The following is a 15,225-nucleotide window of genomic DNA, read 5'->3' as shown; positions in this document are numbered from 1 at the left end:
GTGCGTACGGGATCACAGACAATTTTATGTTTTATTCAAGCTTCACGTTCACTCTCCTTTTATTTGTCGTCTTTCTGAATATCTCAGTATAATTATCAAATCATAACATTGATACTGTAATTACCAGCATAAAAAAATGAAAATGAAAATGCACTGAACACCCAGCGTGTGCAGTGGAAGAGTGGGTGAAGCCGGACACGTGTGTGTGGCACCACCTCCTGCCCCTTAAAGACTAGTCTTCGTTTTCATAATTGTCCTAATGAACACTTCTGTGCTGGGATGGAATCGTTGCTTCTCTATTTTCATTCGCTGTGGGAATTCTTTGCTGGCAAAATAACAAAATAAGGAAAAGTGATGAATTTGAAATGTGGAAAGCGGCGAGTTAATGCAGTTTATCGCCATATACTTAACAATCAAATTCAAATATGTAATTTAGTTGTTTTGACTTGAATGTGTTTCTCTCTTAAAGATCACCCAGCTGGATTAATTCTGATGGATTTCTTTTGTTTTTTTGTCTGTCGTACCCCCCGCTTTGTCAAAACTTCACAGTCGAACATCTTAAATACGACAACATAGCTTTGTATCTCACTGATGAACACAGAAACATGTTTTCTCGTCTCACACTCACAGACAGAGAAGAACAGGGAGCAGCTATTTGGTGTACAACAGTGACATCTTCAGTCGGTGTGATGGAAGACTGCAGAGCAGAGAGACAATGGAGAGCAGCTCTGTTTGTCTGTCTGTGGCTGATTGCTGCCATCTCAGTAGAAGTAACAGCATCTCTATTGGTCTCAGTCTCCTGACACAGCAGAGAGCAGCCGATGGACTCGAAGCTTAAACCAGGTCACACTGGGAATGTTCAGTCAAATCCCAGCTCACATATACTGGTTCTGTTTAATGAGGTGGTCGTGTAATGTATTCACAGCTCACAGTTAATTCTCATGAATGCACGGTGAGACACCTCACTGTAAATGCAAATCATTTCTCTCATTACTGGCGTCTCACTGGGATCCATGTGACTGATTTATAGTAGCTGTCTGTATCCACATATTCACATTTGGTTCCACCCGTCCCACCGAGCCAAGCACACCAAACACACGTGTCAATACATACATCCACCCACAGGCATCTGTATGACTGTGACAGTGTTTGGACTTATTGTATATATGAAGAGCACGTTTTCATTTCACTTAACATATGAAGGGAAAAGAGTTTGAATAACTTCTTCCATGAAAAGGTCAAAGGTCACAGCTTCATCTCTGCAGAACATTTGTTTTTATCCTTTGTGTGTACTGCCTGACATTTCTAAGCTTTCCCACACTGAACAGGAGCGTTCAACAACATGTTCATAAACAGTGATGAACAGCACTCCATAACTCTATTAAATGCTACAACGTAGCTGTAAAATACTTTTAATGGGTTTGTAACTTCCTGTTGTAAAGCATTTTCATCTGGCATATAAACAATGTTACCATGTAGCAGTTATTTGTATTCTTATACACTGGGAGCTTTTAATGGAGACCAAAGTCGTTTATATATCTATCAACTGAATACAGTTAGACTGGTTCATAGCAGCTGCCACAACATCAGACTGTTCCTCAGTAAATGTGATCAACGTATCTGTAACTTTGTCCTTTGTACAAATGAAGGGTTAACGTGTTACAGGGGCTGCAACAATAACAGAAGAACACAAATCATAAATATTTCTTACTTCCTGTGTGAAATGTGAAACTCCCGGTGAACACCAGATTTGACATTAATGTCTGTAAAGTAGGCTGTTAAAATAATTAATTGATTGATTAATTAATTAAAATAAACACATTGTCTTTAGAAAGGTCACAGCTTCATTTCTAATATTGTGAGACCCTGTAGCTAAAACACACAGAGGTTATTAGATCACCTGCTCATATAAGCCACAGCTGCCCGACATCAACAGCATCAGGAACAATCTCAATCACGATCATCCACCAGTATGTGCTCGCTCCTTCATCAACACATTTTTGGGTTTTTATCCATGAATTTTTCAATCAAAAATATAGTGCAGGCACTAATTTAGTAGAAATATGCTTACACTACTGCAATGTACAATACTGCAGTACTCTGGTTTATCTTCACTTTACACACACTGATCTGTTTCCTCACATTTCCCCAAATTTTCTACAGACATCATTGATACTTCACATAATGAAAATTTGGGGAAATCAAAAATCAGTCAAATTCCTGTTTCACTTCTAAATAAATTTAAAACATATACACAGCATAAAGCACTGTGTGTGTAGAATAAGCAGTTGGTCTACACTCTGCATGGAGGCCTGATTAGAGACGTGTTTGCCTCGATACATCGAGTGCTGCTGAGTCATCCTAATGATAAGAACAGATATTATGAACTCTGAAATCTAGATCCCTGTTAGTGTCGCCAAGTAATCCTGACCTGGTTTTTGACAAAAGCAAAAACTGTATTTAGTAATGATATCAGTGACATCGTCTGACTATTAGACCTCATAGGGTTCAGTCAGTGGGTACAAAAAATATGAAATTCACTTAGCTCCAAAAATATGGGAGTCAGTTTGTGTTATTGGATAATAACTAAGTAAATAAATAAATGTATTTATTTACATGCATCTTTGCTACAACCGTCTTTGTTTTGTCTGAATTTGGTTTGACAAAGTTGTCAGTGTTTCGAGCAGAAAATGAAAAATGACATGAAAACCGATAAAGCGTCTTTGCTAACGTGTTTATTTCAAATGATCCATGTGCAACTCTACAGACTATTCAAAGGAAGAAAGCCCACAAACATGATGGTCTTCAAACTAAATGTATCATCTGTGTGAGGTGAACGTGTGGTTCACGAGGAAATACAGAACTTAACACACCTCCAAATTTAAAGAAGTCGTATTGTTGATCAGCCTCAACAATACGATTTAAAAAAAACCAAAAAGACACAATACGCCGCTCGCATAATACTTGAGACTGGCATCTGAGATGTCATTTACATATATTAGCATATAAAGTAATTGGCACAGATGCCAAGGAAGCAGCCGCAAACAGATTAATTGTCATCGAGCAGTCATGGTGACATAGTTAAAAACGAGCTCCTTTTAAGGCACCAATTATCAGAGAATTTCCAAAGTAACCTTTTTTTCATCAGCCGTTTTCTTCCCCACTGTCTCCTCACACGCACACACACATACACACACATACACACATGCAGGCTAACAAACAGACACGTATTATGCATAGTATCAGCATCCTAAATGTATAAATATTGTAAATAGCTGTCTGTCGTCTTTCAAGTTGTGCCTTTGAAATAAGGCCGCGCTGCACGCCGCTCCGAAAACAAGCACATGTGCCTTTGTTTAGCTCCACATGAGGAGAAACGGTGAATTCTCACACGCGCTGATTGTGAGAATGCGTAATGAATTTTCACAGATCGAAGTAAGAATGTCTCTGCTGGGGCTTCCATATGCTCACTTTTTTTTAATGAACACGTTTTATTGCTCCAGTTTAGGCTCAAGTATTCCACGTGTGTGTGTGTGTGTGTGTGTGTGTGTGTGTGTGTGTGTGTGTGTGTGTGTGTGTGTGTGTGTGTGTGTGTGTGTGTGTGTGTGTGACCCTGCTCATCTCCCAGTACAGGGTCCTTTCAGGCCAGTCAAACCAGTCTGGAACTGTGGCTCGGGCCTACCTAATAATAATAATAATAATAGTACTAATGAGTGAGTAGCTGCATTTGTGAGCTTGTCCTCCTGAATACAGAGCTGACAGATGAGCTTGTTTAAGCCGCCTGCACCTCAGAGAGCTTTAAACGCTCGTTCCTGGCAGCCACTGTGCAAGCATCTTAAATAATCTTGTGATAGCAGTGAGAGAGGCTGAGGAAACACTGTTACAGTGAAATTAGAGCTCAGGTCAGCACTGCAGCCATGAGGCCCAGCACAGCTGACATTTCACTGTGTTTCACTTTAACAAGCTTAGAAACAGTGAAATGATTTGGATGCTTTCAGTGTCACTTAAATGCACATCTATGATTGAAGTGATTTAAAAAAAATCACTACGGTGCACTTTCCTGTCTCACCGAGGCGGCTCATTATGAACGATGCACCTCTTGTCTTCTGCTGCCATCTTGCTGCCTGTCTCGTCTTTTTTCAGGATCCATTGTTGTTCTTCAATAACAGCTGTAGACACAAACTGTGCATCCTGTGTACTTCTACTCTACTGTGTACTTCTACTTTATTGACGCACTTTTAGTTCTTAACGTGTATTTAATATGTAATAATTAAAGTTCTGTTCCCTCATAGCTGGAAGCTTCGGGGTTTATTTAATAACTTGTAATCATCTCTTTCAGCGCTTCACTGAATGTGTGCAAAACAGAGCAGTTATAATTAAACTCTATAGACAGTATAAATACAGCCTTGTACATCCAATTTTTAAAACAGTCAAATTAAATAAAAGAGAGAGGCAGACTGAAGCGATTCTTCTGGATAAGGGACATCTAGCAAAGGACCAGAGGACCACAATGAAGCAGTTTGAGCACTGGGGTTGTGTTTGGAGGAGACTCTGTCTTTTCCAACTGTTTGAATAAAATTGTTTTTAGATATGAAAAAAAATTAGCTTATACCAAAGAAATTCCCCAATAAACAGTTTCTGAACCAGTGCAGAATCCATCCATCCTTTAAGGGAGGCTGGAAGCACTCATGCAGTTTGAACAGCAGAAAAATATAGTAAAGTGACTTTATAGCGCGCGCGTGTGTGTGTGTGTGTGTGTGTGTGTGTGTGTGTGTGTGTGTGTCTGTCTGTGTTCTCCCTTGTGTGTTTATATTCTTTAATGACTTTCTAATTCAGGGCCAGCAGGAATCTGCCTTTATCTCTATTAGTTTAGTAGCTGGGCAAACAAAGAGAGTCTGTGGCCGTGGCACCGAGCCAGGAGGAGACTCACCCGCATAAGCACTTGTCCATCTGCGTCTCCTCCTCCACCTCTTTCACTCGTATTCCTCCTCCCTGGGTGTGAAACGCTCTCCTCCTCTCTGTCGGTAAAAGAAAAAAAGGTTTTGATTCCAGACTCAGCAGTCCACCGACTCAGTGTAGAGGTATTGATCCTCCACTCACTGATCAAGTGCACGAAAAAGAAAAGTGTGGAGCGGAGGTGTGTGCGTGTGTGCATGAGTGTCTGTGTGTGTGCGTGTGTGTGTGTGTGTGTGTGCGTGTGCGTGCGTGCGTGCGTGTGTGTGTGTGCGTGCGCGTGTGCGTGCGTGCGCGTGTGTGTCTGTGTGTGCGTGTGTGTGTGTGTGTGTGTGCGTGTGTGCGTGCGTGTGTGTGTGCGTGCGTGCGTGTGCGTGCGTGTGCTTGTGTGTGTGTGTGTGTGCGTGTGCGTGCTTGTGTGCGTGTGTGTGTGTGCGCGTGCGTGCGTGCGTGTGTGTGTGCGTGTGTGCGTGCGTGCGTGTGTGTGCGTGTGTGTGCGCGCGTGTGTGTGTTTGTGTTACTTTGCTTTTGCTGACAGTCTGCCTCCTTGTTTCCATGTAGTGAAAAATAACAAAGAGTGATTTGAACTGAATTTACACAATAAGATATTTAACAAGGTTTTTTTTTTCTAGATTTTTTTTAATGCAAAAAGAAATTGGGGGAAAGAATGAGATGTAGAATCTCATGCAACGAGATAACATCTAAACATGTAGATGTTTGGACACGCTCCACCACAGCATGCATGCTACTGTCTTGAATGAGAAAACTAAGGTTTAAAGTGGCCTTTAACATGTTGGAAAACTCTCCAGTGTGGCTCATTTAAAACAACTACATACAGGAGAATGGGCCAAAATTCCTCCACAATGGCATGAAAGCCTCATTGCCAGTTATTACAAATGCTTGTTTGCAGTTCTTGCTGCCAAGGGTGGCACAACCAGTGGTTGGTTTTAGGGAGCAACTGCTTTTTTAAATATGGCCAGTTAGGTTTGGAGAGCTTTTTTTTTCCCATAATAAATGAAATTGTCACATTAAAACTGCATTTTGTATTTAATGGGGTCTCTACAAATGTATAAGTGTAGCAAATATGCAAAAAAAGACATCAGGAAGAGAGAAAAATAGAGGGCAACATTCACAGTGCTGTGCATAATGTTGTACTGTTGTTATTAAACATGAATAAGACTGAGACCACTGTATGTGTGTAAAATGTTAAAAACAAAAAAACCATGATTTGCAAATCTCATAAACCCCTATTTTATTCCTTTTTTATTCACAATTAAACAATAAAATTATATTTATATATTTATATTTAATTTATATTTATTTATATTTAATTATATTATTCAAATACAAAGAAACAATAAAGCAACTTCAACTGCACCAAAGAGTAAAACCATTAAATGTGGATAATTCTCTTAGTAAATGATTTTTTTGATCAACATATTGATTCATTCAGCCTTACAAAGACCTGCTTATAGCAAAAATGAATAAATGAGTATAAATGAATCATCCCCCCGTCATACTCCCAGACTCTTCGGCGCACAGGCCGAGGCAGATGAGTGATACAAATCTGTCACTCCAGCTTATTTTTCAACCAAAGACCCAGACAGCGTTTTAATTCATTTGAAATCCTGACTCTTAGCCGTGTACACATAACTCAATTAAATACAGTTTTATTTATATAGCTCCCAATCACAACAGCAGTTCCCTCACGGCATTCTATATTGTAAGGTAAAGATCCTACAATAATCAAGAGATAATTTCATTTGTTGTTTTCTATGATCCATCTGGCCCTTACTTTTCTTATCTGATTTAGTGCTTACTTACTTCAACACTGCACTCAGTCTATTATTAGATTCAAATGACTTCTTTCAAAATGTACAACAACTCAGTCACCACTTCAGTTACACTCTATTTCTCACATAGAAACTGGACATTTAACAGTGTTCGCTGCAATTCGTGTTTTATCCGATCATTTCTTAATAACAGCTCATTTACAATAAGGAATTACACAGCAGTGGGGGATACATTTCCTTACAGTAGATTTTTTTTAACTAGGTTCATGTTGACAAAAAAAATCTGAGTTCTGTTGGGCTAAGCATTCTTTAACCTTACACTTAACTAGGAATGACTTAATGACTTCATAGTAAAATTTTAAGCATTACAAATGATTACTCAGTGGACTCAGCTCTATCTGTCCATGAAGCCAGATAACACACACCAATTAGTTAAACTATGGAAATAAGACACAAAGACCTGGATGACCATCATTCCCTGCTTCTAAATTCAGATAAAACTGTGGTTATTGCACTTGGCCTTAAAACTCTTAGAAACAGAAATACTTACTGTAGATGGCATTGGCATTATGTAGAATGTTCTTCACACACCATTTCTATGTGTTTATACACTAATTTGCATTTAATCACTATTATTAATCTCTGGCTCTCGTCCACAGTGTGTTGTTCTGCCTTCCCTTATCCACAGCCCTGAGCCTGGCTCTATTACAGATTTCTTCTTGTTAAAAAGAAAGTTTTTCCTTCCCACTGTCACCAAATACTTGCTCACAGGTGGTAAAAGTGCAACACACACAGAGTATCTGTCTGGATTCACTTACCCTAAAACTGGCAATGACATGAAGCTGGTTATCAACTTGATAAGTTAACCCAGGGTTTACCTGTTGCTTTAACATAAAAGAGGTGGCAGTAGTAGCATCTGATCAGTCAGTTATTGATGAGTGTACTGGAGACAGAGTGGCTGGTTTTTCAAAGAAAGATAAAAGTATAATATTAAAAAAGATATTAAACATGTGTGAAAGGAAAAGCACTACAGTGTAATATAGTATTTAAAGTATGTCCAATAAGCTGTTTGGTCAGTAAGACTGGAACAGAGCTGCTACATTAATGATGTCTAGTCTATTTGAAGCCAGGAAAGAAAGTTGGAATGAAATAATAATCCATATTTAATATAGATGCTCACAGAGGAACCATGAAGACAGAACCTGCTGCAGCATGACCCCACTAAGAACTGATCCACCTACATCGTACTCAAGTGACCTGATAAAACACGATCCTTATAGTGCGGGCCTCAGTGGTTGGACGTTTGAGGAATGTCCCGTTCTTATCCAATAGCAGTGTTTAACAGTCCGGGTAAAATCTGTAATTATGTTTCAAAATTACAGAAGCTAACGCAGGACTGACGAAACACACACAGTTTGTGACAGGGTCCATCTTTACTCATGAGAAACTCTGCCTCTGTAAAATGTTAATTTCATACACAGTCATGTTACTGACCTGTTGCTTAATTAGTGGTAAAATATTCCTCTGCTGCTTCTCTTTAATACCACGTACATTTCCAGGCTTCTCCACTTTCTTTAAATGTGTTCCTGCCATCAGATTCAAACGGAGCTAATATTTCTCACTGAATAATAAAACGTTTCAGTTTAAACATTTTTTGTGTTTCCAGTGATCTGCTGTGAGGAGAATATGGGTTTAGGAGATTTGCAAATTCGGTTTGTTGTTGTTGGGTTTTTTACATTTTCTTTACATTTTAGCCAACTTATTTTGGAATCGAGGTTGTACAAGTAATCCCTGTGAGTGACTGATCTAAACGTTTTTTACTCTTAGTTCTGTATGATATCTCAGAGAGTGGACATCCTTCACAGGGAAAGAGGTTACCTAAGGCTCAGACCTCGAACTGTGAGTACAACAGCCAAACTCAGCTACTGTTCAAAGCAGCCGATTAGACCAAAGCAGTCTTACTTACTCACTGTTTGTTAGTACTAGGACTACTGTAGTACTACTACACAGTAGTACTACGGTAATACTACCGTAGTACTACTGTAGTACTACGGTAGTATTACAGTGCACAGTTGCCAGAACTGTTATGGCAAATGTTCATTAAAAATCAATGTCACACATCATTAATGACTTAGTATTTATATTGAACACCATCATTTACAGCCAGCTGGACGTCTGATCTTTGCTGCCTTTCCCAGGGCTGATATTTTCACCGGGGTGAAAGCAGCTTGCTACTTTGTGTTCACCTTGTCAGACTTATATGCTCCTCACTACTAAAACAGCCATTTGCTTTATGCTGATTGTGTGGTTGGTGAGCTTTGCCAAGATAATCCCCTGTGACTGTGGAGACTGACTGTGGAGAGTGCTGGGGGCACACCCACATTTTACTACTCTGCTCCAATGAGAAGATGGGAACTAGATCCTTTCACCACCCTTTGGGGCATTTTTAATTTAACTATCTACCAAAATCTGTCTTGCTGTGGGATTAACTGTATTAAAAGCTCATCCCAGACGTTTGTGCTTCAGTGTTGATGAGTGAAATCACAGTATTATTTAGTATTTCTATGTTAGCACTAACTAAGTGTGCCCCCTGTACAGATTCAGCTGGTCAACACGTTTGCAGGTTTCAGTTGTCTTGGTGTTTAGTAGTTAGGTGCACTAATGCAGCCGCAGAACTCTGCTTTCTTTTCCAAATACAAGAATGATTCGGTCATAAAGCTCTTCAAGAGTTTCTCTTCTCTGCTGACTCAAAGTGTGATTGCACACACGAAGTGGGTTATTTAGGTGTGCGTGCGTGCGTGCGTGCGTGTGTGTGTGTGTGTGAGTGTGTGTGTGTGAGTGTGAGTGTGTGTGCGTGTGCGTGTGTGTGTGTGTGTGTGTTTCCACAGTATGCCCAGCAGCATGGCTGGGAACGAGGGTGAGTGTGTGCTCCTGAGCCTCTTCAGGGTACGGCACGGTTGGCATCCCTCTTTCTGTCTCACCAGAAGGCAGTGGCTGTGAACTCTGACCCCCTCCACCACCAACATGTACACACACACACAGAAACAAACACAAGCACACACGCAGACCTCTTCTACCAGCAGAAGGTTGCATTTCTGTTCTCCACATGAATGCCTCCTCCTCCTCCACCACCACCTCACCTACCCTCTGTGTTGGCAAAGACATCTGGGTGTGTGTGTGTGTGTCGGACGGGTTGCTGCGTGGTGAGCATGCCCTCTGTCATTCACGCAGAGCAGCTCTGTCCAACTGTCACTTCCTGACAGGCCGATAATCAATCTCTTTATTAACTGCTCTGCTGCAGACTGCCGCCACTGAGGGGGGTGGGGGGAGTGGGGTGGGGGTGAGCAGGAGTCAGGCAGGAGCTCAGGAAGTTCGACTTAGTTGAGGAAAAGGCTGGCTAACAGTTTGTGTGTCTGTTTGAAGGCTATACTAAACTTTAGTGACACGAGTAATGTTGAAATGAGGATTTTTGGATGAAATTATTACTCAGCTCAGAGAAAGCAAAAATATACAAAAACTATAAAAATATACTCAACATAAGGGCAGTGTGAAGTTTCCTTCATAGTTCTAGTGGATGCATGCGCTCTGTGGTGTGGAAACTGTCAAAGCTTCTCGTCTCAGTTTGTTGCTGGTGTGATGAACACATTCCTCCACAGATAGTAAAGCTCATCTGAACATGTCCATCCTGCTGCAGTTACGTTGTGAATCAACTTCATCAATTCTTTCAAATCATGATTAACAAACTAAATGTGAATGTAGAAATGATTTTTTTCTCCACATTTTTAATAAATGCTGATTTAAGACTTATTTTTCCACGTTGTTGTCTGGGCGAGACGTGTTTCAGTGACTCTGGTTCATCACCTTCAGCTCCACCCAGTCCCTGTTTAATGACCATAAATTCATCTTTTCTAAAATGCTGCTCTTGTTGTAAAGATCTGTTTCCATGTTTGCAAAGACAAAGAGGCAGGGATGACAGAAGTAGGGGGTGAGGTGGGGGTGGGGGGCTCTCAAGCTGCCATCCAGACCTGCTGCTGCTGTTGGCTGTTGGGATGCTGGGCTTTCCTGTCAGCATCACACCCATCGTCACAGCGATAATTTATGAGGCGGGAAAGAGCATCAGTGATTCTGGCGACCAGCAGCCAGCCAGGACTGCAGCGCCGTCCTTTTATTCTCCATCCTGTCACTTTCTTCTTTACTCATTCTCCAGCCAGTAACTGCGAACACACTTATAGCCACAAGTTAGAAAAGTGAAGAAATACGGTAGAAATCCTAATATAAATAATATCTAAGGAGAAAAGCAGGTTAGAGCATGGGCACCATTAAAGTATATTACAGCATTTAATCACTAAAGAAACTCGTGAAGTGGGAGAGCAATAGAGATTGATGAGACCTGGGTTTAAACACTGATAGCAGGACCAGTGAAGTATCTCTCATCTTTGGATATTCATGCTCCCCACAACAGGATCTGTAATGATTGGAGTAACTTTTCCCTGAACTTCAGGGGAAATTGTTTCGATCCATTATTCATAAGTTAACACTTTCCACACCTGAGCATTGTTTTAAATTTCACACTGATTCATGTGGAATATTTCATCATTGCTGAGTGTTAACTCCTTTGGAGCTCTGGCATTTCTCTCATTTCAAATGTTATCAGCCTGCTGACGGGACATTATTAATTGTAATCACTGACTTAGATACGGCCATAGGCACCGTCATCCAGTGAAAAACTGAATATATATAACTCACAATGTTAAGAAGATGTTAATTTAAATAACTGCATGTAAGATCTCTGCTACTGTCAGAAAAAGAGCGTTTTTCATCCCAGACCATCTTTTGTTTTTTACCCGTCCAGCAGGTGCAGCAGGCAGAATTATGGGCTGAATGCTTTCTTGCTCTGTAGACTCTCTGTAGGCTCCTCTTGTTAATGCATTTGTTTTGTTTATTCCCTTGATTTTATTATTCATATTGCTGTGTTGTGGATGTTATGCTGGAGCAGACAGGTGTAAACACCAGAATCGGGAAAGATAAGAGGAGAAAGCAGAGAAAAAGAAAAGGGGGGAAAAGTCGAGGGTGAAGTAAACAGACACGCCGGACCCCCAACTGCTACATCTGTGAGGATCAAGGCCCAGCGAGCCACAGACCCAGGCCTAGCCATATTCACACACACAGTAACTCTCGAGGACTGGAGTTGGACCCCCCTGCTCTATGTCATAGTAATGAATGGTAGTTGTAGACCACCCTTGGCTTTTGTAGTTTTCAGACTTATTTGTAATGGTTTGTTTTTCCATGAAAAGTTTCAGTCTTGTGACTGAAACCATGACTCTGACCATGAGTGATACAGGTGTGAGATCATCATCTAGTATTTTATAAGAGGAACACGGTTCAATTGTACCAAGTCTGAGAACTTGGTGGAAACATTTATACTTGAATATTTAATTTAACCCAACTGTTGAATTACTCCAGTTGACAGAGTAGTGAGAACTCACCATCTATGAGTAAGTTTGTCTGTTAGGGAAAGTAATACATCACCAGTATATAGGCTTATTTTATGGTCTGTATTTTTAGTTTTAATTCCTTTAACATCTACATTTTGACAGATTTCTGCTGTTAGCGACAGGGTAAGCAGGCAGCCCTTTCTGATTTTATAAAATTGCAAGAAAGTCGGGTTTCCTAGAAGCAAAATGTAAATAAATGAGCAGTGGTTCAAGACGTCTGCACAGTACTGTGTGATAATCTGTCCTCTTACATGCCATATGGATTTCTTCATTACTGAGGACAGATTTTGATGAGGTCACCTGTCACTGAGGAAGCATTGGACTTCTGCTTGGAAACAGTGGCCACACACTCCACGTGTACTGTGTCAGGGTTCAGAACCAAACCGGTCCACCAGTAAAATGAAATGGTGCTTGGGTCCACCTAATGGGAGTGTACTCTAAGACCTCCTGAGGAAGGTTAACTGATTTGGGCCAAAAATTCATCAAGAACCCTCTGCTGACTTTTCCTCTGTTGAGAGTACACTAACAGTACACTAAGGGTCTATTTTATATATACATTTACATTAAAGTGTTTGGATCAGTGGCCATACTCATTACTACAAAATGAATTAAATAGTTTGTTGTTCTGCTTTTGTCACCAATTTAAACTTGAACACACCGATGTTTCTAAACAAACGCATTGACATATATGTGAACACATTTATTAATTTCTGCCCCATTTCCTGTGACTACAAGAAACCCATTCAAATGAATTACAACAGTTTTTAAATCATTCTTTGTGTCAAAGTCTGGGATCATGTTCACATCAGAAACACACAACACAATCAGGTCAAAGGTAAATGAGCTGAGCTGCTGGCACTGTCCTCTCATTGGACACTTTAGTGTTCATGTAGTACAAAAACAAACGAGGAAACAGCCACAGATATTTCCTGAAATGTCGTGTTTTGTGTGTTTGTTTGTTTACATTTCAAATATGTAAGCACTTCTGCTGTCATTGTGTTCGTATGTAACAGAATCAAAGTGCAGACATGAATGTACATGTGAGTTTGTGACTCTGATTGAACTAACAGCCAATCCCTCAGCATGTTTGTTCTCTCCGCTCATGTTGCCTTCATATTAAATCATTTAACCCTTTAAGACCTACCATAGAACCAAGTCCGCCAGAGCTTATATTATATTTTTACACGCTGTAGTGCCATTTTTGGGACCATTTCAAGTTACTATACATCAATACAACCATTATAGCCCAAATTTAATCATATGTATGCATTAAGTGCATAGTAACTACATAAATTGCAAAAAAGTGCAATAAACTACAAAAAAATAAAAATCGTTTTTGTTTTTTTTAACATATATTTCTAGTTAGAGAAATTTAAGAGGCTTATCCCTCAAAACTGTAAAAACAAAAAAGTTGCACAAAATATTTTCCCACCACAGGAACTTTATGTTTTCATAGTTTTATTTTTGAAATACACCAATTTTTATATACTGCAGGAAAAAGGATAATAAATATTATAATGCAAATTTGCAAAAAAGCAGCACATGCATCAAAATAAACTATTTCCAGCAGTGCAATCTGAGTTCTAAGCATCCCAGAAACGATACAGAAAGTCATAAAGTCAAACATAACTTTTGAAAACACCAGTCTAGGCTTATAAGGCCCTGAAGGTAAAAAAAAAAAAAAACTACATTTCCACAAAAATGACGTCACTTCCGGTTTCGGGCAGGTAATGGCGGACATGCGATAGTTCGCGCTGACGTCTATTCCAACGTAGGAAGTGTTACGAACAGTTGATCGGATCGGCAAAGCGTGTTTCTGGAATATTATGTTTTTGTTGCTGCAAGTGGTTTTTATGCAATTTTTGCAAAGCTATATGTGGAAGGAAACTGTGACCTAGGACAAGCTGATGGCATAAGATCTAAGTACAACTCCTCCAGTTTCATATGCAAAAAAAATAATTGCGCTAGCTTACGTGGTTGCAGTTCTACCGGGATTTAAAAATAGTTACGCAAAACGGAGCGTGCCCGCTCCGACCGGCTTTAAAGGGTTAAAGAACTTATTTTATTGCACTCAATAACAAACAAATCCTCCCTAACAACACTTCAGGAGCCAAAGTGCATTAGATTTCTTCACGTCAGTATACAGGGATGACCTGGGCCACAAGTGGGCCCCGGGCCGTGAGTTTGAGACCCTGCATTGATAGAATGCTGCTTTCTAGTGATTTTTGAGGCATTGCTTACATTGTCTCAACACTGATGAGCTAATGTTTAATGTCTAATGCTGCTACTGAACAAAGTAATGATTTTGTCCTTGTGTGTGTGTCCAGGACGAGTTTCTGAAGGAGACGGAGACAAGGCTTCGATCAGACATCGCCCAGCGGTGCCTTGCCAATGCTGATCACTTCAGCCTCACAGCAGAAATGCCTGAAACTGACAAGACCAACAGATGAACCGAGAGCAGGACTACTGCCCCAGCTAACTGCACGCTCAGAGGAGCCACAATGGCCGACCTTGTACAGACCACCTCAGGCACAATGCACGGATTCACTCACAGAGACAATGTGTCCCACTGTCCCCGATCTAAACAGCTGACTAGCGGATATAGTATGCGAATAATAATTCCATTGCAAATAATGATAACCATAAAACTCCAAATCCGGGTAATAAAGGCAGAATACAGCTCCCTAATGAAACGCTGGCCTCCCCGCTGCTTCCAGCCTAATGTTCCCGCTGAGCTGCTCGCCACTTTCCATAAAGCAATTTTGCAAGCCCACTTCAAATGTGAATCACCTAGAAATGAAGAGAAATGTCCCCCCGCCCCCATCTCCCCGTCCCTCACACCTCCACCCCAAACTTCTGAACTCCTCCACCATCACCCCCTCCCTCCGCTTCACACTAGAATGCTGCACGTGCCGCAAATCCCTGTTTGCATGTGTTCCATCATCACTTAATGTTCACAGTGATGCATTGTGGGACAGTCCTTA

General features: G+C 40.5%; 1 protein-coding gene across 1 annotated transcript in view; it reads left to right on the top strand.

The window, feature by feature from the left end:
• The window catches only part of si:dkey-288a3.2 (protein phosphatase 1 regulatory subunit 37), an 80,361-nt gene extending 65,670 nt beyond the window's left edge, over positions 1-14,691 (top strand). Inside the window, exon 13 of the mRNA XM_063497659.1 lies at positions 14,569-14,691. Within this exon, the coding sequence (XP_063353729.1) occupies positions 14,569-14,691 (123 nt within the window). The remainder of the gene's footprint in view (positions 1-14,568) is intronic.
• Positions 14,692-15,225: the final 534 nt, after the last annotated feature.

Source organism: Pelmatolapia mariae, linkage group LG16_19 (genome assembly GCF_036321145.2).
Source record: "Pelmatolapia mariae isolate MD_Pm_ZW linkage group LG16_19, Pm_UMD_F_2, whole genome shotgun sequence".
NCBI lineage: Eukaryota > Metazoa > Chordata > Actinopteri > Cichliformes > Cichlidae > Pelmatolapia > Pelmatolapia mariae.
The sequence above is the reverse complement of the archived record's forward strand: the minus strand, read 5'-3'. Positions and strand labels throughout refer to the sequence as shown.